Source organism: Pezoporus flaviventris, unplaced genomic scaffold (assembly GCF_033815535.1).
Source record: "Pezoporus flaviventris isolate CSIRO_AGI_PZ_B2104156 unplaced genomic scaffold, CSIRO_AGI_Pfla_v1 ptg000031l, whole genome shotgun sequence".
Classification (NCBI taxonomy): Eukaryota; Metazoa; Chordata; class Aves; order Psittaciformes; family Psittacidae; genus Pezoporus; species Pezoporus flaviventris.
In genome coordinates this window covers 62,151,153-62,164,655 of record NW_026892579.1, presented here as the reverse complement: position 1 = coordinate 62,164,655, position 13,503 = coordinate 62,151,153, and the positions used below count along the sequence as shown (strand labels likewise).

The 13,503-nt window shown below is 41.9% G+C and overlaps 1 protein-coding gene across 2 annotated transcripts in view; it reads left to right on the top strand.

The window, feature by feature from the left end:
* Nucleotides 1-13,503, top strand: part of SPTLC3 (serine palmitoyltransferase long chain base subunit 3) — a 93,321-nt gene that overhangs the window by 57,339 nt on the left and 22,479 nt on the right. For both annotated transcript variants that reach the window (XM_061461536.1, XM_061461535.1), the window contains exon 8: nucleotides 8,466-8,571. In XM_061461536.1, the coding sequence (XP_061317520.1) occupies nucleotides 8,466-8,571 (106 nt within the window). The remainder of the gene's footprint in view (nucleotides 1-8,465; nucleotides 8,572-13,503) is intronic.

Here is a 13,503-nt window from a genome sequence, read left to right as displayed (position 1 = left end):
GACACACATAACCAAAACTCCCAGCTTGTGTTGGGAGGGTTCTTTTCAGTTAGGCAGGTGCTTGTTTGTTTTGTTAGATCAGAGCTGTGTTGCTTTTGATCCCAGATTATTTTTCTTGCTAATGTGTGGATTTATAGCATATATACAGGCATGCACATGCATGCCCAAATTGTCAGAGTATGTTAGTGTTGACATTGTCATGCTTACAAACAGGGGAATTAAGCCATTATCCATGTCGTACTGCTTGATGCAAAAGAAAGGTTCCTAATGCTGCGTTGGCCCTGCGGATGAATAGAAAACTTTGCACCTGGAGTTACCACTTGAAGAGCTTTAATAGGTATTAATTTCAGCATCAGGTAGCAATATCTTACTTTTTAATATCCTCCCCTGTATTCTAGTAAAACAAAGCAATATCCTCCACCTCTTCTTTCCAAGGAAGGGGGATTGATATTATGTCATTTCACATAAGGAAATCAATGACCTTTTAAAGGGCTTGGCCCTGGGCATAGACTGGAGGATGTTACTGTTGTCAAAGGCTTGGCTATGGCGCTTTGATGAGCAGCTGGAACAATTCTCCAACAAGGTGCAGAAACAAAGAATGAATCTGAGTCCTATCCCAAAGAGGATTAGGGCTTACTGTGCATTTCATTCTTACTTGCATGTACAGAGCCAAATTGTGTGCTGACATGCGTTGGCTCATCTCCTTTGGAGCTGTGCCAGGTTATACACACATACTGTTTGACTCAGTATTGCCCTACGCTAAAGAGAATAGAAGAGATGCTGGGTGGTACCACTACTAGTGCCTGAGACACGTTTTCTGTGCAGCAGAATTGAAATAAATTCAAATCAGGCAGCAGATTTTGAAGTTATCTTTCAGCTTTTCAAGTTATCTTTCAGGTTTTTGTCTATGCTACTTGTTGCTTACATCAGGCTCTTTTGAAATGCTGTGTAATACCCCTGGTAAAACTGCTTAGAACATATTTACTTTGGCTGCAATTTCTTTGGTTGCGCCATGTTAGAAGAGCTGCTGGGAGAAGGGTGAGGTGTGAACATTTAGAATAGAATCATAAAATCATAGAATAGTTAGGGTTGGAAAGGACCTTAAGATCATCCAGTTCCAACCTCCCTGCCATGCGCAGGGACACCTCACACTAAACCATCTCACCCAAGGCCTCATCCAACCTGGTCTTGAACACTGCCAGGGATGGAGCATTCACAACTTCCCTGGGCAACCCATTCCAGTGTCTCACCACCCTAACAGGGAAGAATTTCCTCCTTATATCCAATCTAAACTTCCCCTGTTTAAGTTTGAACCTGTTACCCCTTGTCCTATCACGACAGTCCCTAATGAATTGTCCCTCCCCAGCATCCCTATAGGCCCCCTTCAGACACTGGAAGGCTGCTATGAGGTCTCCATGCAGCCTTCTCTTCTCCAGGCTGAACAGCCCCAACTTCCTCAGCCTATCTTCATACAGGAGGTGCTCCAGTCCCCTGATCATCCTCGTGGCCTCCTCTGGACTTGTTCCAACAGTTCCATGTCCTTTTTATGTTGAGGACACCAGAACTGCACACAATACTCCAGGTGAGGTCTCACAAGAGCAGAGTAGAGGGGCAGGATCACCTCCTTCGACCTGCTGGTCACGCTCCTTTTGATGCAGCCCAGGATACGGTTGCTTTCTGGGCTGCAAGGGCACACTGAAGCCCGCTCATGTTCATTTTCTCATCAACCAACACCCCCAAGTCCTTCTCCGCAGGGCTGCTCTGAATCTCTTCTCTGCCCAACCTGTAGCTGTGCAGTTATAAATGGTTATTTGTTATTTGCGGTTATTTGTTATTTGCAGTTATTTGTTGCAGTTATAAATTGTTATCAAAATGAGGAGGATTAATGATATAACGATTTAGTGAAGCAATGATACATTGTTTGATTCAGCTACTTCCTGAATGTTATAGATAAGACATGCACACATGTGTGCTAGTAACCTCCCTTTCTAACAAACTTGGCATTGTAAGTCTCTCTCCCATCCCTTTTTTTCCTGTGTTATGGAAAAAATATTTTTAACAGAAAAATTACAGCAAACTTCATTCTATGATAAAAATATTTCATAGAAAAGAGAGTAAACCCTCCTATTTCCAACTTGCTACTGAAGCACATCCATTTTTCAAGGGCTATGTTGCAAAGTCTTAGCTTGTTTTGTAAAACTGTCTTATCTCCAAGCATACAGTCTGTAATACTGGTTCTATTTGTCATTAGTCAGAAGTAAATAAGTATGCTTTTATTAATAATAAATACTTCATTAGTAAACCAAGAGGTAATCTCTACCTGTTACCTTAATTGGGGGTAATGTAATTCTTATTCTTACAAAAGTTAATGAAGTTCTATTTCAGTATGTTGGTAGCTGTCCTGGGCACTGCACTTTCCACAATATATCTGAATAGTTTTGCCAGAACAGACAGAATTGCTATATCTCTGTGCTTCTCCCATGTAAAGTAAAAGGCATCTGGATGTTTCTTCTGTTCGACAAAAACATTGCCCAGGTGTATGGGAAGGTTATCAAGCCTTAAGGTTAAGAATAGAACAAAAATGTATTGTGGACCTATAAGTTCATTTTTATTTGGTCGTAGGAATGTGCCCTGCATCTTGCCTGCCAGTGAACAATCCCTTACTTGTAAACAGACAGGAATTTACAGTCTTGGGCTGAGAGAAATGCACAGGCACACACCTATAGATGAGAGAAATTAAGAAGATGAAATTAGAGATGAAATTAGATGAAACTAGAGAAATTAGATGAGAGAAACCTACCTATGTGAGAGAAATTACAAATACTCCATTTCTGCCCTTCCTGTGTGCTTTCATTAGCACTGTTTCTACTCTTCGCCCTGCACTGGTCACACCAGTATGCCACAGGATATTTGGTCTTTAAGGGACTTTTTCTGTTTCAGGGACTTTTGTGGATGCTAGCAGCAAAGCTCTGATCCCTGGAGACTCTGCTCTGAGGAATGGATGTAGAGCCATCCAAAATTAGGTAGTAGTGGTTTTAGTGGGCTAAAATCATTCTGACATGCCCAAAAAGCATTTGCCTCTTGTCTCCCCTGCTGTGGTGTGGGTGCCATTCAAGTTACGATTTCCCAAGCAGCGATTTGTTGGGGAAGCTAGAAAAGAGATGCATTTCAAGTGTAGAAATGCAGCCAGCAGCATGGTCCAAAATCTACTATGCTGTGGGAGGAAGGTTGGAGGCTGCAACATCTCCCTGTCTTTGTGGCCTTGGTTAATGTTGTTCTTCAAGGTTTCTAATGTTATCCTTACCAGTTCTGGGCTCCCCATGTAACCAGTTTGGGGGTCCTTTGGCTATATGAGGGCTACACTTTTGGATGTTTTCATTTCCTGGCAGAGGAAGAGACTGATTTACCATGTTTTTTATTTCTAAGACAATCTTTTATTAATAGCCTATATTTTAAAGCACTTTTTTTCAGAACCTCTGGCCTTTATCTTGGTTAAATATTAGCCAAAATCCCTTGACCCTTCCAATAAAACTTGAAAAGCAAAGCTAAACAGCTAACCATTAATCAGCTTGTGATTTTATCAAGGCTTTTCTGACATAGCAGCTCTGGGTCTTATACTGGTATCAGAGGAAAGAGTGTCTTTGTTCATACAGTGGGAAGTTAAGTGTGTTACTAGCTACATCCAAGTGAATTCTATTCATTTAAGTCTATATGAGAAGGTGCTGTGTAAGATTTAGGATTTGTTTATTCTTTCTAATTCTACTACATTTTCCCCGTAGAGCATCAAGCAACTCAATGGCAGTCACATTTTCAGGTTTAGATTCGCAATTGCACAAGCAGAATGTGGGAATGTCATGACTACACACTGATATCACGACACGTGGAAAAAAATACCCAGTTCTCATCGTTGGAAAGGCATTTTAACCTGCAATCAGAACAAGTGATCATATGGGGAGGGTAGGCAATTGCAAGGCACAACCTTGGGTAGATGAAAATCTGGCCTCTAATCTGGTGCTTGAATCCACATCTGAAATGGGAATCACAGTAGCGCATTCCCAGCTCCTCCTTATGCACCTTTTCAGGGTGTTGTGAAAGTAGTAAGGGGGGGTTTGAGGTTCTCACAAATCTGATGGTTGATGACAGAAGTGCGTCACTCAGCTGTGAGCTGTTCAGGTTTCCATACAAAACATAGTTTCCTGCTCGAGCAAGAGTTGTGAATTTATGTTAATCCAAATCTGGCATTTCTCAGGCTATTCAGTCAAATTAATGCCTTGGAGCTCAGATGTGTGTGCCATGAGGACACCTTAAAGAGAAAACACAGCTACCTGGAGGAGTTGTAGTTAGAGCTGAAAGAGCTTTAGGGCAGAAGGTCCTCACCTTTCCATGCAAATATGTTCTCTAGCACAAAAAAAAAAACTAATGAAGAGAAAAAAAAAGAAGTGGAAAGCTCTAAGTGCATGCTTTTAACAAGAAAGCAAATACAATAGGGAGGGAACAAAAGAGATAAAAGAACAGGTTAAACTCAGCAAAAAACCTCTTTGGTTACAGAAAACAGGGTTTGCAGGGGCTTAGTACAGATGATTCCTTAATTTTTTTACTTTTCCTTTTGAAAGATGTAAGTGCCCCTGGAATTTAAGAAGGGAGGGCAGCTTTATGGCTATTACAGAGCAGGATGAAAGGCACATTACCCACTAAGGTTTTGTCCTCCTTGAAGCCTCTGGCCACTATCAGAGACAAGATTATTGCACCAGATAGGTGGACCGCAGCCTAATCCAGTTTGGCGTGTATTTCCCTGTGACACATGCAGACGCTGCCACAGAGAGGAGACTGGTATATCCTGCTCTGAGCATGCTGTGTCTGCATTTGCCCTCTCTGATTTGAGAAAGCCATGTGTCTGACTTGCCAAGTGTGAACAGGAAGCTTTCTTGGGTGAGTGCCCTTTGCTTCTACAGAGATACGTATTTACTGAGGGGCAGGGAGGGGAGTCTCAGACTGTTAGTGTGGCTGCAGTAATCGCCACTCCCACCACCCCATTCCAAACAAAGATATCCAAAGATGGGATTTCAGGGAAATGACTCTAAAGAAGATTTTGCTGCTCAGAGCTGTGCCAGCAGTCAGGGACTTTTCAAAGACTAGTTTGCGCTAGAATGAAAACCACCTTCCACAGTCCTACAGTTACTGATGCAGTTGCTTTAAGGATCTGCAAGGAGGGACAGCATTGGAGCTAGCCTCATGAGGCATCATGGAAGGACAGTGACCAGGAAAGGTACCAAAAGGGGGACAGGAAGAGAGGAGGAGGCGGCAGATGCTGTAGAAGATGCACTGCAGCAGGGAATAGGTGGTGGCAAGGGAGGCTGAGAAGGGACAGGGAGCCACAGAGTCTGCCTGAACGTGCATGAAAGTGCAAAATGTGAGAAATTAAAGATGAGAGTGGCAAGCAGAAGGCGAAGGAAACAGGAATGTGATAAGGGCAGTAGGGGCCTGTTTAATTAAAAAGGATTCAGCTGACATCATGCAGGAGATTTCCATCCCACGCAGAGGAATGGTGATGACATCCCCAGCATTGCAATGTACGGATGAGGGGTGGAGACGCCGTGTCTCCCTGTCAGGAGGCACTGAGTGTGCCTGGGAGAGGGCAGGGGCCTCTCCAGGAGCCTGAAGTCCCACCTGCACTGGAGGCAGCATGACACACGGCTGCCTGCCCAGGTCCAGGTTCATTCTACCCACTGGCATTTTGAGTCGTTGGCATTTGTGTTGAAGTAACTCTGAAGGATCCCAACGAAGGATTATGCAAGTCTATTCAATTCTGGAAGACATGAGAGACCCACTGTCCCCACCCAGCGAACTTTATCCTCCATGTCTATACAATATGCCGTAGGGAGAAGGCAGAAAGTAAGGCAAGGAGAGAGTTGGTTGTGCTTTGACTAGTTAATCAAGTGAAATTCTTAACACCACCTTCCGGACTGGTGAACGGTTATTAGCCAGTACCGCTGAAAAGCCTAGGCTCTGATGGTCAAACAAGGAAGGACAGTTATTATGCCCATAACTGGTTATGCAAGATGGACTTGTGCAATTCATCATCTCAATGTCCCAGTGTTTCACTATGTTTCATGTGCAAATAATTTGATAAAAGTCACCTGGGGTTGCACTGTTTTTCCTGGCATTCAGTATATCCTACTTTCTGGAAAGTCTAAGCACAAGCACATAGAGAGCACTGCATCTTCACTTTGAATAACAGAAGCAGCCTTTTGGGGGAAAGATTAAAGGTAACAGATTTTCTCTTCATCCAAATTTCCCCTTTCCAAATGAGGGATTACAAACACAAAGGTCAGTAAAATTCGTTTGCACCGAAACAAGTTATGTGTTGACTGTTACAGGCTGAGAAAGGGTCACACATACATGCTCTTCAGAATAAGACATCAAAATCAAAGTGGGACAGCCCCGTTCCTGCAAACAGACATGTCCTTAGCCTGTACTCCAGCAGCATTATGTCGTGTATAAGGTCAGGCAAGCACATTCCTTGGGGAGGTTCTTCCCTATCAGTGATCTCACGTTCCACACTAGTTTGTACAGAGGAGCTATTCACATCCATGCATTTTTTAAACAGCTTTATTAAACAGCTTATATGCATTTCACTTCTGCCTACCCTCTTCTCTTTCCTCCTGTTTTTTGCATGTGGACACCCATGCAATCTTGAAGCTCTGCTTTTAGCTGAAGTCTAGAACCAGTCTGGACTGACATGTAGGCAGAATACTGAATCTAAAGACCCTGCGTGATTCAGAGGAGGGTTCCAAAGGTTCCAAAACAATTTGGGTGGCAATGATTTCGGTAGAGAAACAATTCAGTGGAGAAAAAGGGTGCCCAATGAGTTACTGAGTGAGCTTTCTGTCATCCTGAGGAATCCTTTAATGCTTAAAGCTCAGAAGGATTTACGAGTATTATCTACTCAAAACAAAAGAGAAGGTGAGCAGCTCTCTTCCATGAAACATGCACATGCTGCAAATGCTCAGCTGGCTTATAAATGCCTCTTTTAAAGTACCAAGGAACTTTTATTTCCTTGGTTGCCATCTAGTGGAAACTCTGCTGTCTGCATTGCATTACACATAATAATAGCATTTCCATCTCGGAGCCCATTGAGCTGTGTAGATGATGGCACCATTGAAAAGAGGGTCAACTTACCAAGCATGTTTTGTGCTTTCTAAATTAAAGCAAGGTCTTGCTAGGTCAAGAGATTACACAGTAAACAGCAGAACAGGACACTTATTTCTCTTCACTGACCACTGTATGGTACTAGCAAGAGGTGAGGTATCAGGATAGAAGGGCTCAGGTCATAGATTATTCATGATGCGCAGTTACTGCGCAAATGGCCTGGTGCCAGCTAGGTGGAAACCACATTATAGGTCAATATTAATATATCTCAGGTGTATTTTCTTCACTTGGGACAACTGTATTTAACAGTTCAATGTTGTACTGTTTGAGATTATAATAACTGTGTTGTGTTGCTGAAACAATGGGGTTATATATAGAAAAAAATGCTATTGATTTTCTCAACCCAAAACTTGAGTTACCTGTGCCATTGCTGGGGGTATCATGAGTCTCTGTAAGATGTTCTTTGAAAACATGGTGAAATGACAATTCCAATTCCTGAAAAGTACCAGACTAATTCATTTTGGAGAGTGTTCATTCATGTGGAGACACCAGGGAGCTGGCTAGATTCCTGTGATGTTTTTTCTTGCATCTTCCATTCTTCATTTGCTTTCCTTGAGGAATTTTATTAGATTACACGCACACAGTCCTTGAGAAAGCAGCTAAGTTTCCAGCATTGCTCCATGCTTCCTTATATTGAAGTCCTGCCAGAGCCAAGCATTTTGGCACCAAATTAGTGTACCCACACCATGTGCTTGTATCTACTTGTCTCTCCCTTTCTCATCAGCAATAATTCACTCAATTTCCTTCCTGAGAAGGACAAGATTTCTCTTGCTGCCATCCTGATGTGCTTCACGTAGCGTGATTCAAACCTTGCTGAAGCAATGCATGTTATTCAGGGGAGCCAGTGGTGATGTTGGAAAGCAGACAAAAACTCACTATTTGGAAGCCTTGACACATTATGAGCATCAGCAGCCCATACAGACAACTGCTGGCAATTAGCCTCAGTACTGAAGAAAAATGGTTCCCTTTTGCCTTTAAGTAAAAATGTATGCCAAGAATTTCTAGAAGTTTCCCAGATAAGCTGCATAACTGAAAGCTTTTTGTAACTGTCCTTGTCACTAAATTGCTGTCAGGGAAATCACATCAATTGTTAGATCTTGCCTATTAATAAAGGAAGCTTATCTTTGGGACACGTTTTTTTAATGTCATCTTTTTCTGCATAGGAAAACAATCGTGCTGAGGAGAAAAGCAAAAGTTGTGTCAAAAAAGCTTTGTTAATGTTTTTCCTTCCTCCTTTTTCTTCTTATGAAATAAAGATATGCAGAGCCTTGAGAAGCTGCTGAGGGATGCAATAATATATGGGCAGCCTCGAAGCCACCGAGCATGGAGAAAAATTATCATCCTCGTGGAAGGCATTTACAGGTATGTTTGTGCTTTAGAAACGTGAGTACTTGTTATCATTTCTGATGACAGAATGATGTATTGAGTGAAGTGGGCACTGACTTTGAGAGAAATCTTAATGACAGTGGACGTTAAAACAACATTCTGTGATCTTATAAATATGTTGATTTCCATTACATCAGTCTGAGCCCTGGATCCTGCAGCTCCAGATAGATCCTGTGTATCGTTCTGAATGATGATTTAGCAAATCACCATGGAGTGGGAGATCCACTCCAGCTGGTGTATGTTGTCACAGCTGTGATAAAATCCATGGAGCTGCAGTAGGTGAGGAGTTCTGTTGAGTAAGCTGGGTTTTCTAGAGTTGATTGTTGTGCACAGGCAGATCAAAAGACAGCTACTCTGAATTAATTAAATTCTGCATGCCCAGTTCTTACCCAGCTTTTGGAATCTAAAAACTCAAGCTGAACATAGGCCAAGTGATATCAGCACCTTTCTAGTAATTAGTGTTGGCTCTAATGGACTTGCTGTCTAACAGGAAAAACAATTAAAAGATTGGCTTTCAAGGAATTATCTAGCCCCAGTCCCTGGAGGAATTTGAATGAGAGAAGTGCCTTTGATAACCCATCAGATAATATAATCATCAATAATACCACGTAATTATAGAGCATCCCAAGTCAGATAGCTCCGGTTAACTAGTGTGGTGCATCTTACACCCAATCAGAATGACAAACCATCACTAGAGTTGGGCAGCAAAGCAGAGGCACCAGCCAGTCTCACCATCCTGGGATTCAACCTGGCAGTCACTCAAGGCAGGCTGCTGGAGAGGCAGCCATGGGGCTGACGGATGGCACAGAGCAGGAACCTCTGGTGGACAAGGAGCTGGAATGGGAAGAGATAGAGATCATGAAGAGGAGGGAAGGGCTGAAGAAGCAGGGATCTGGACAGTGAGAGCGTCTGCAGAGATCTAGGCAAGGATACTGTGGCAATGGCAAGAGGTGGGGAGTAGGAGAAGGATGGTTTGGGGAGTAGTGACATCTGCACCACAGAAAAGGGAACCAGAACGATTCATTCACAGGATGTGACATGGTTATGAAAGCAGTATTAAACTTTATATGTAGGGATCATGTCGAGTGTTGCTGATACACAGCTGGTCTCGGATGGGCAGTGGTTTATGTCATTTTATTGAGACATTCTGGCACAGTTGAGCTGATTAGCTTTTTTTCATAAGGAATCCTACTACAATCTCTTGTCATCACAACTTCATAGATCTCAGTGCTTTCTTTTCACTTTAACATTTTCCATCTGTAAAGAGAGCAAATCAGTCCTTATCTAAACACCTGTCACTCAGATCTGAAACAGGTCAGCAGCACATCAGCTGATCCAAAGCAGGCTGAACGTCTCCTTTCAACCAGAATAAACAGAGCAAAACTGCAAATAAACATAGCTTGGCACTACTAAAGGAAACCCCAGATTTAAGGACTTTGATCATGCAGAAATTAAGTGGACCACCAACATTTTACTGACAAATGTTCCCATCAGTCACACGGCCTGCAGAAAATGCTCCAGCTGCTGAGCTTCACTCACTTATAAATCCTTTACCCTGGGTATTGACCACTAGGGAGCAAGAACATAGGCTGTTGACACAGAAGCACAGATTGGTCCGAGCACTGGGAGATACCCACTGTCAGATATTTGCAACTGTAATAACTATAACTGTATTTCAAGGCCAGGTAGGACAGAGTCTTTGGTGACAAGGTCTAGTGTGTGGTGTCCCTGCCCATGGCAGGGGGGTTGGAACTAGGTGATCTTAAGGTCCTTTCCAACCCTAACTATTCTACAATTCTATGATTTCCAGATGTATATTTGATATATATTTCCCTCTCTAGTTTTGCAGTTCATTTTCAAAGATTTCATTCTTAAAAGTTCAAAGATGGAACACAAAATAAAAACATGTTAATTCCCCAAGAACCTCACTAAATCTGAACCATGAAGCTCCTTCAGCCCCATAAGGGCTAAATAACGTTAAGACCCTGAGTGTCTGTGCTTGTGAAAGTCATGAACTAAAAGAAAAAACAAAGATCTCCAATAGTCTCCCATTGGAAACTGGCCCTAGCAGTAGCTAGGTTGGCTGGTTGGTTGGTTGGTTGTTTTCATAGTCTAAGCAGATCACAAGCTGAAGATTGTGGCTTGGTTGCAAAGCAAGTCTGCTCTGACTGGAGGGAGAATATCACCACACCCCACCGTGCTGTGTCCTGGCATCACTGCCAACCCGAGGTGCACGCAGCTGATCTTTCCTTATAGCATTGCTGGCAAAAGGCTTAGGCCATGCAGTCTAATTCAGCAAGTAGCTAATAACATTTCATATGTGAAATGAAAATATTAGAAATGCTCTCTCTTTTTTTTTTTAATGTGTGCATGTTCTTTCTTTTCTTGGCCCATGAGTTTTTAAAAAGACTAAAATTTTCCAACCCCACACTGGCTAACGCTGGTTTCCTTCAAGGTTTGCCAGATGCCAAATTAACATCCATCCAGAGGGTTTAAGAGGAGGCAGAGTGTTGTTAATATATGCTTCTTACAATAGTTAATCTTGCTTTCTTTTTTTTTCCTTAAAGGGCTTAAGCTATGCTTCAGGGACAACTAATACAGAATTGAAATAAGTTGGTCAGAACTATTCTCCAAGTTAAAATACCTTGGACTTGCAAGCATGGCTTGGCAAATTTTGTCAGAAATGCTTTTTCCAGAGATGCAGAGAAAACATTAGACTTTATTATTTTCCTTCTTTAAAAAAAATATTACTATATGAGACACCATGGTCTTAGTGTGATGAAGTTGATGGTATGGAAAAAGAAATTGCCTTCTGTTTCCATTAGGAGTATGTGAAAGTGTTTGCATTGTGCATAAGCCTGGGCTTACCAGCTGGCAGAATTTGAAAAGGGTCGTTGTTAGCCAACATGAGCATTTTTGGAAATCAGGTTTGTGTTCGAAACCAAAAGCCGCAGATTTTGCTTGGTTACAACTGAAGGCAGAATTGGCCCCTTCACTTGGGAAGCACTCAAGCTACATATCAAATAAATAGTAATATGTCTCTTTGCTTTTTAATGTTTCTATTATCTTAAAAAGAAAAAAGTCATCAGGAGTAATTGTAACTACTAGTGAAAGCTGGTTCTTAACTTGGACTACCCTAGGAGCAAATATGTTCCATTTGCATTCCAAGCTGAGAGAGATCATCTAGCTATCAATCTTCAGCATAAAAAGCATGAACAAGTTTTGGCAGTGTCCAGGGCACAAGTTAAAATGACTTTCAAAACCATATTTCTATTATTTAAAATTCCAGTTAACGTTTTCCTTGGCTTCTACCATTTCCAGTTCAGGATTAATCAGTTACTGTGTTCTGATACGGTTTGTCATAGGCTTCTGCTCTTTTGCACACATATTTAACTAGGAGTCAGATAGGCCAAGGCCCAGGGCAGGAGTTCTGGGGCACCAGAAATTGATCAAAACCAATTTTTTTTCACTTTGTTTTTCCCTGCTTTTAATTTAATTTGGGTATTTTCCCTTCCAGCTAAGAAAATAGCTCTCTGATAAGTTAGATATTGTCCAGTGCCTGTTCACATGCATTAGAAGTTCCTTGGGATTCAATACCATAGGAAATTTATCAGGGTTATTTTTTATTTCCTGAGATTAAGTGACTGGACTTCCAGAAAAGAATGGGGTAACATGTAATGTCTTTGGCCAGGAAACAGCATTAAAGGTTAACATTTCTATCGTTTCAGTGTGGGGGCTTATATTTGAGAACAGGATTGGAAGGTTTCCTTACAACTATTGCCCTGAACTACAAAACAGAGATTGCTCTATGAATGTGCAAGGTTTATGCAAGAAAACAAAACCTAAAGTAAACATTAACATGGAATGCATACATCTTGGGAGTAACAAGTCAGGAAAAGAAGGATTTTCTCAATTAGAAACTAGCCTGAAAGGGGAACAGATAGTTTTTAAATGTTGAAAGGATAGCGGTGCTATAGGACATGTTTAGAGGCATTGAGTGATGCAAATAGGAAGAAAATAATGGGTTGAATACCAGTAAATTATTCTCCTGACAGACAAAAAATGAATCTGTGGTACCACAGTAGGATGTAGAAAACTCTTTTTCCCAGGAAGTTTCAAAAGAAACTGGGCAAAACCCATCAACATCCTGTCAGGAGCAAGCCTGTGTCCCAAGCAAAGAGACCAGCACAAGTGCACGCTTCCTGTCTCTCACAGCACCTGGCTCCACAATTCATCAGGAAGAATTTCAGTGGTTTGGTAGGGATTGAATCAAGCTTCAAAACTCAATGATGCCAAAATCTTGGATTACCTCCTCACATCCAGAAGTAAATTCAAACTAAGTGTGTATTGAAGCAAGCTCTTGTGCCTGCCCACCAAACAAGGGAGTTGAGGGTCAGCTACAATTTAGCTTTACATCCCTGCCACCAAGCTACAAAGACAGGATAGAATAACACATAATGAAAACATCTGGCCTGGGCAGAGCCATCTTATGTTCATCTACATCCACCTTTTTTGATGTGCCCCGTGTGCTTTAGGAGATCTGGAAACAGATCAATAGCTTTGTAAAAGTGACACAACCAGACTGAGACAGAACAGTTACAGTTCACTGCTGGTTGTCTGGTTTAAACTCAGTCGACATCAATATTTACTGAAGGATCCAGTAAACTTTCCATTTGGGCTACCCAAGGGGTTATGTGAAGGGAGCTTTATCTTGGAGCAATTCTAAACAGAGCAGCATCCATATCACAAAGCATCTACCAGGGTCAAAAGAGAGACCAAGAACAGAGCAGGCAGCAGAATTGCTCTCATCTCTGCCATCAGGAGGGCTGAGGCCTGTTTGAATGGCAGCACAGAAAATGTACACAAAATCAACAGTGCTTTATCTACTCTATGGACACTTCAAGGCCA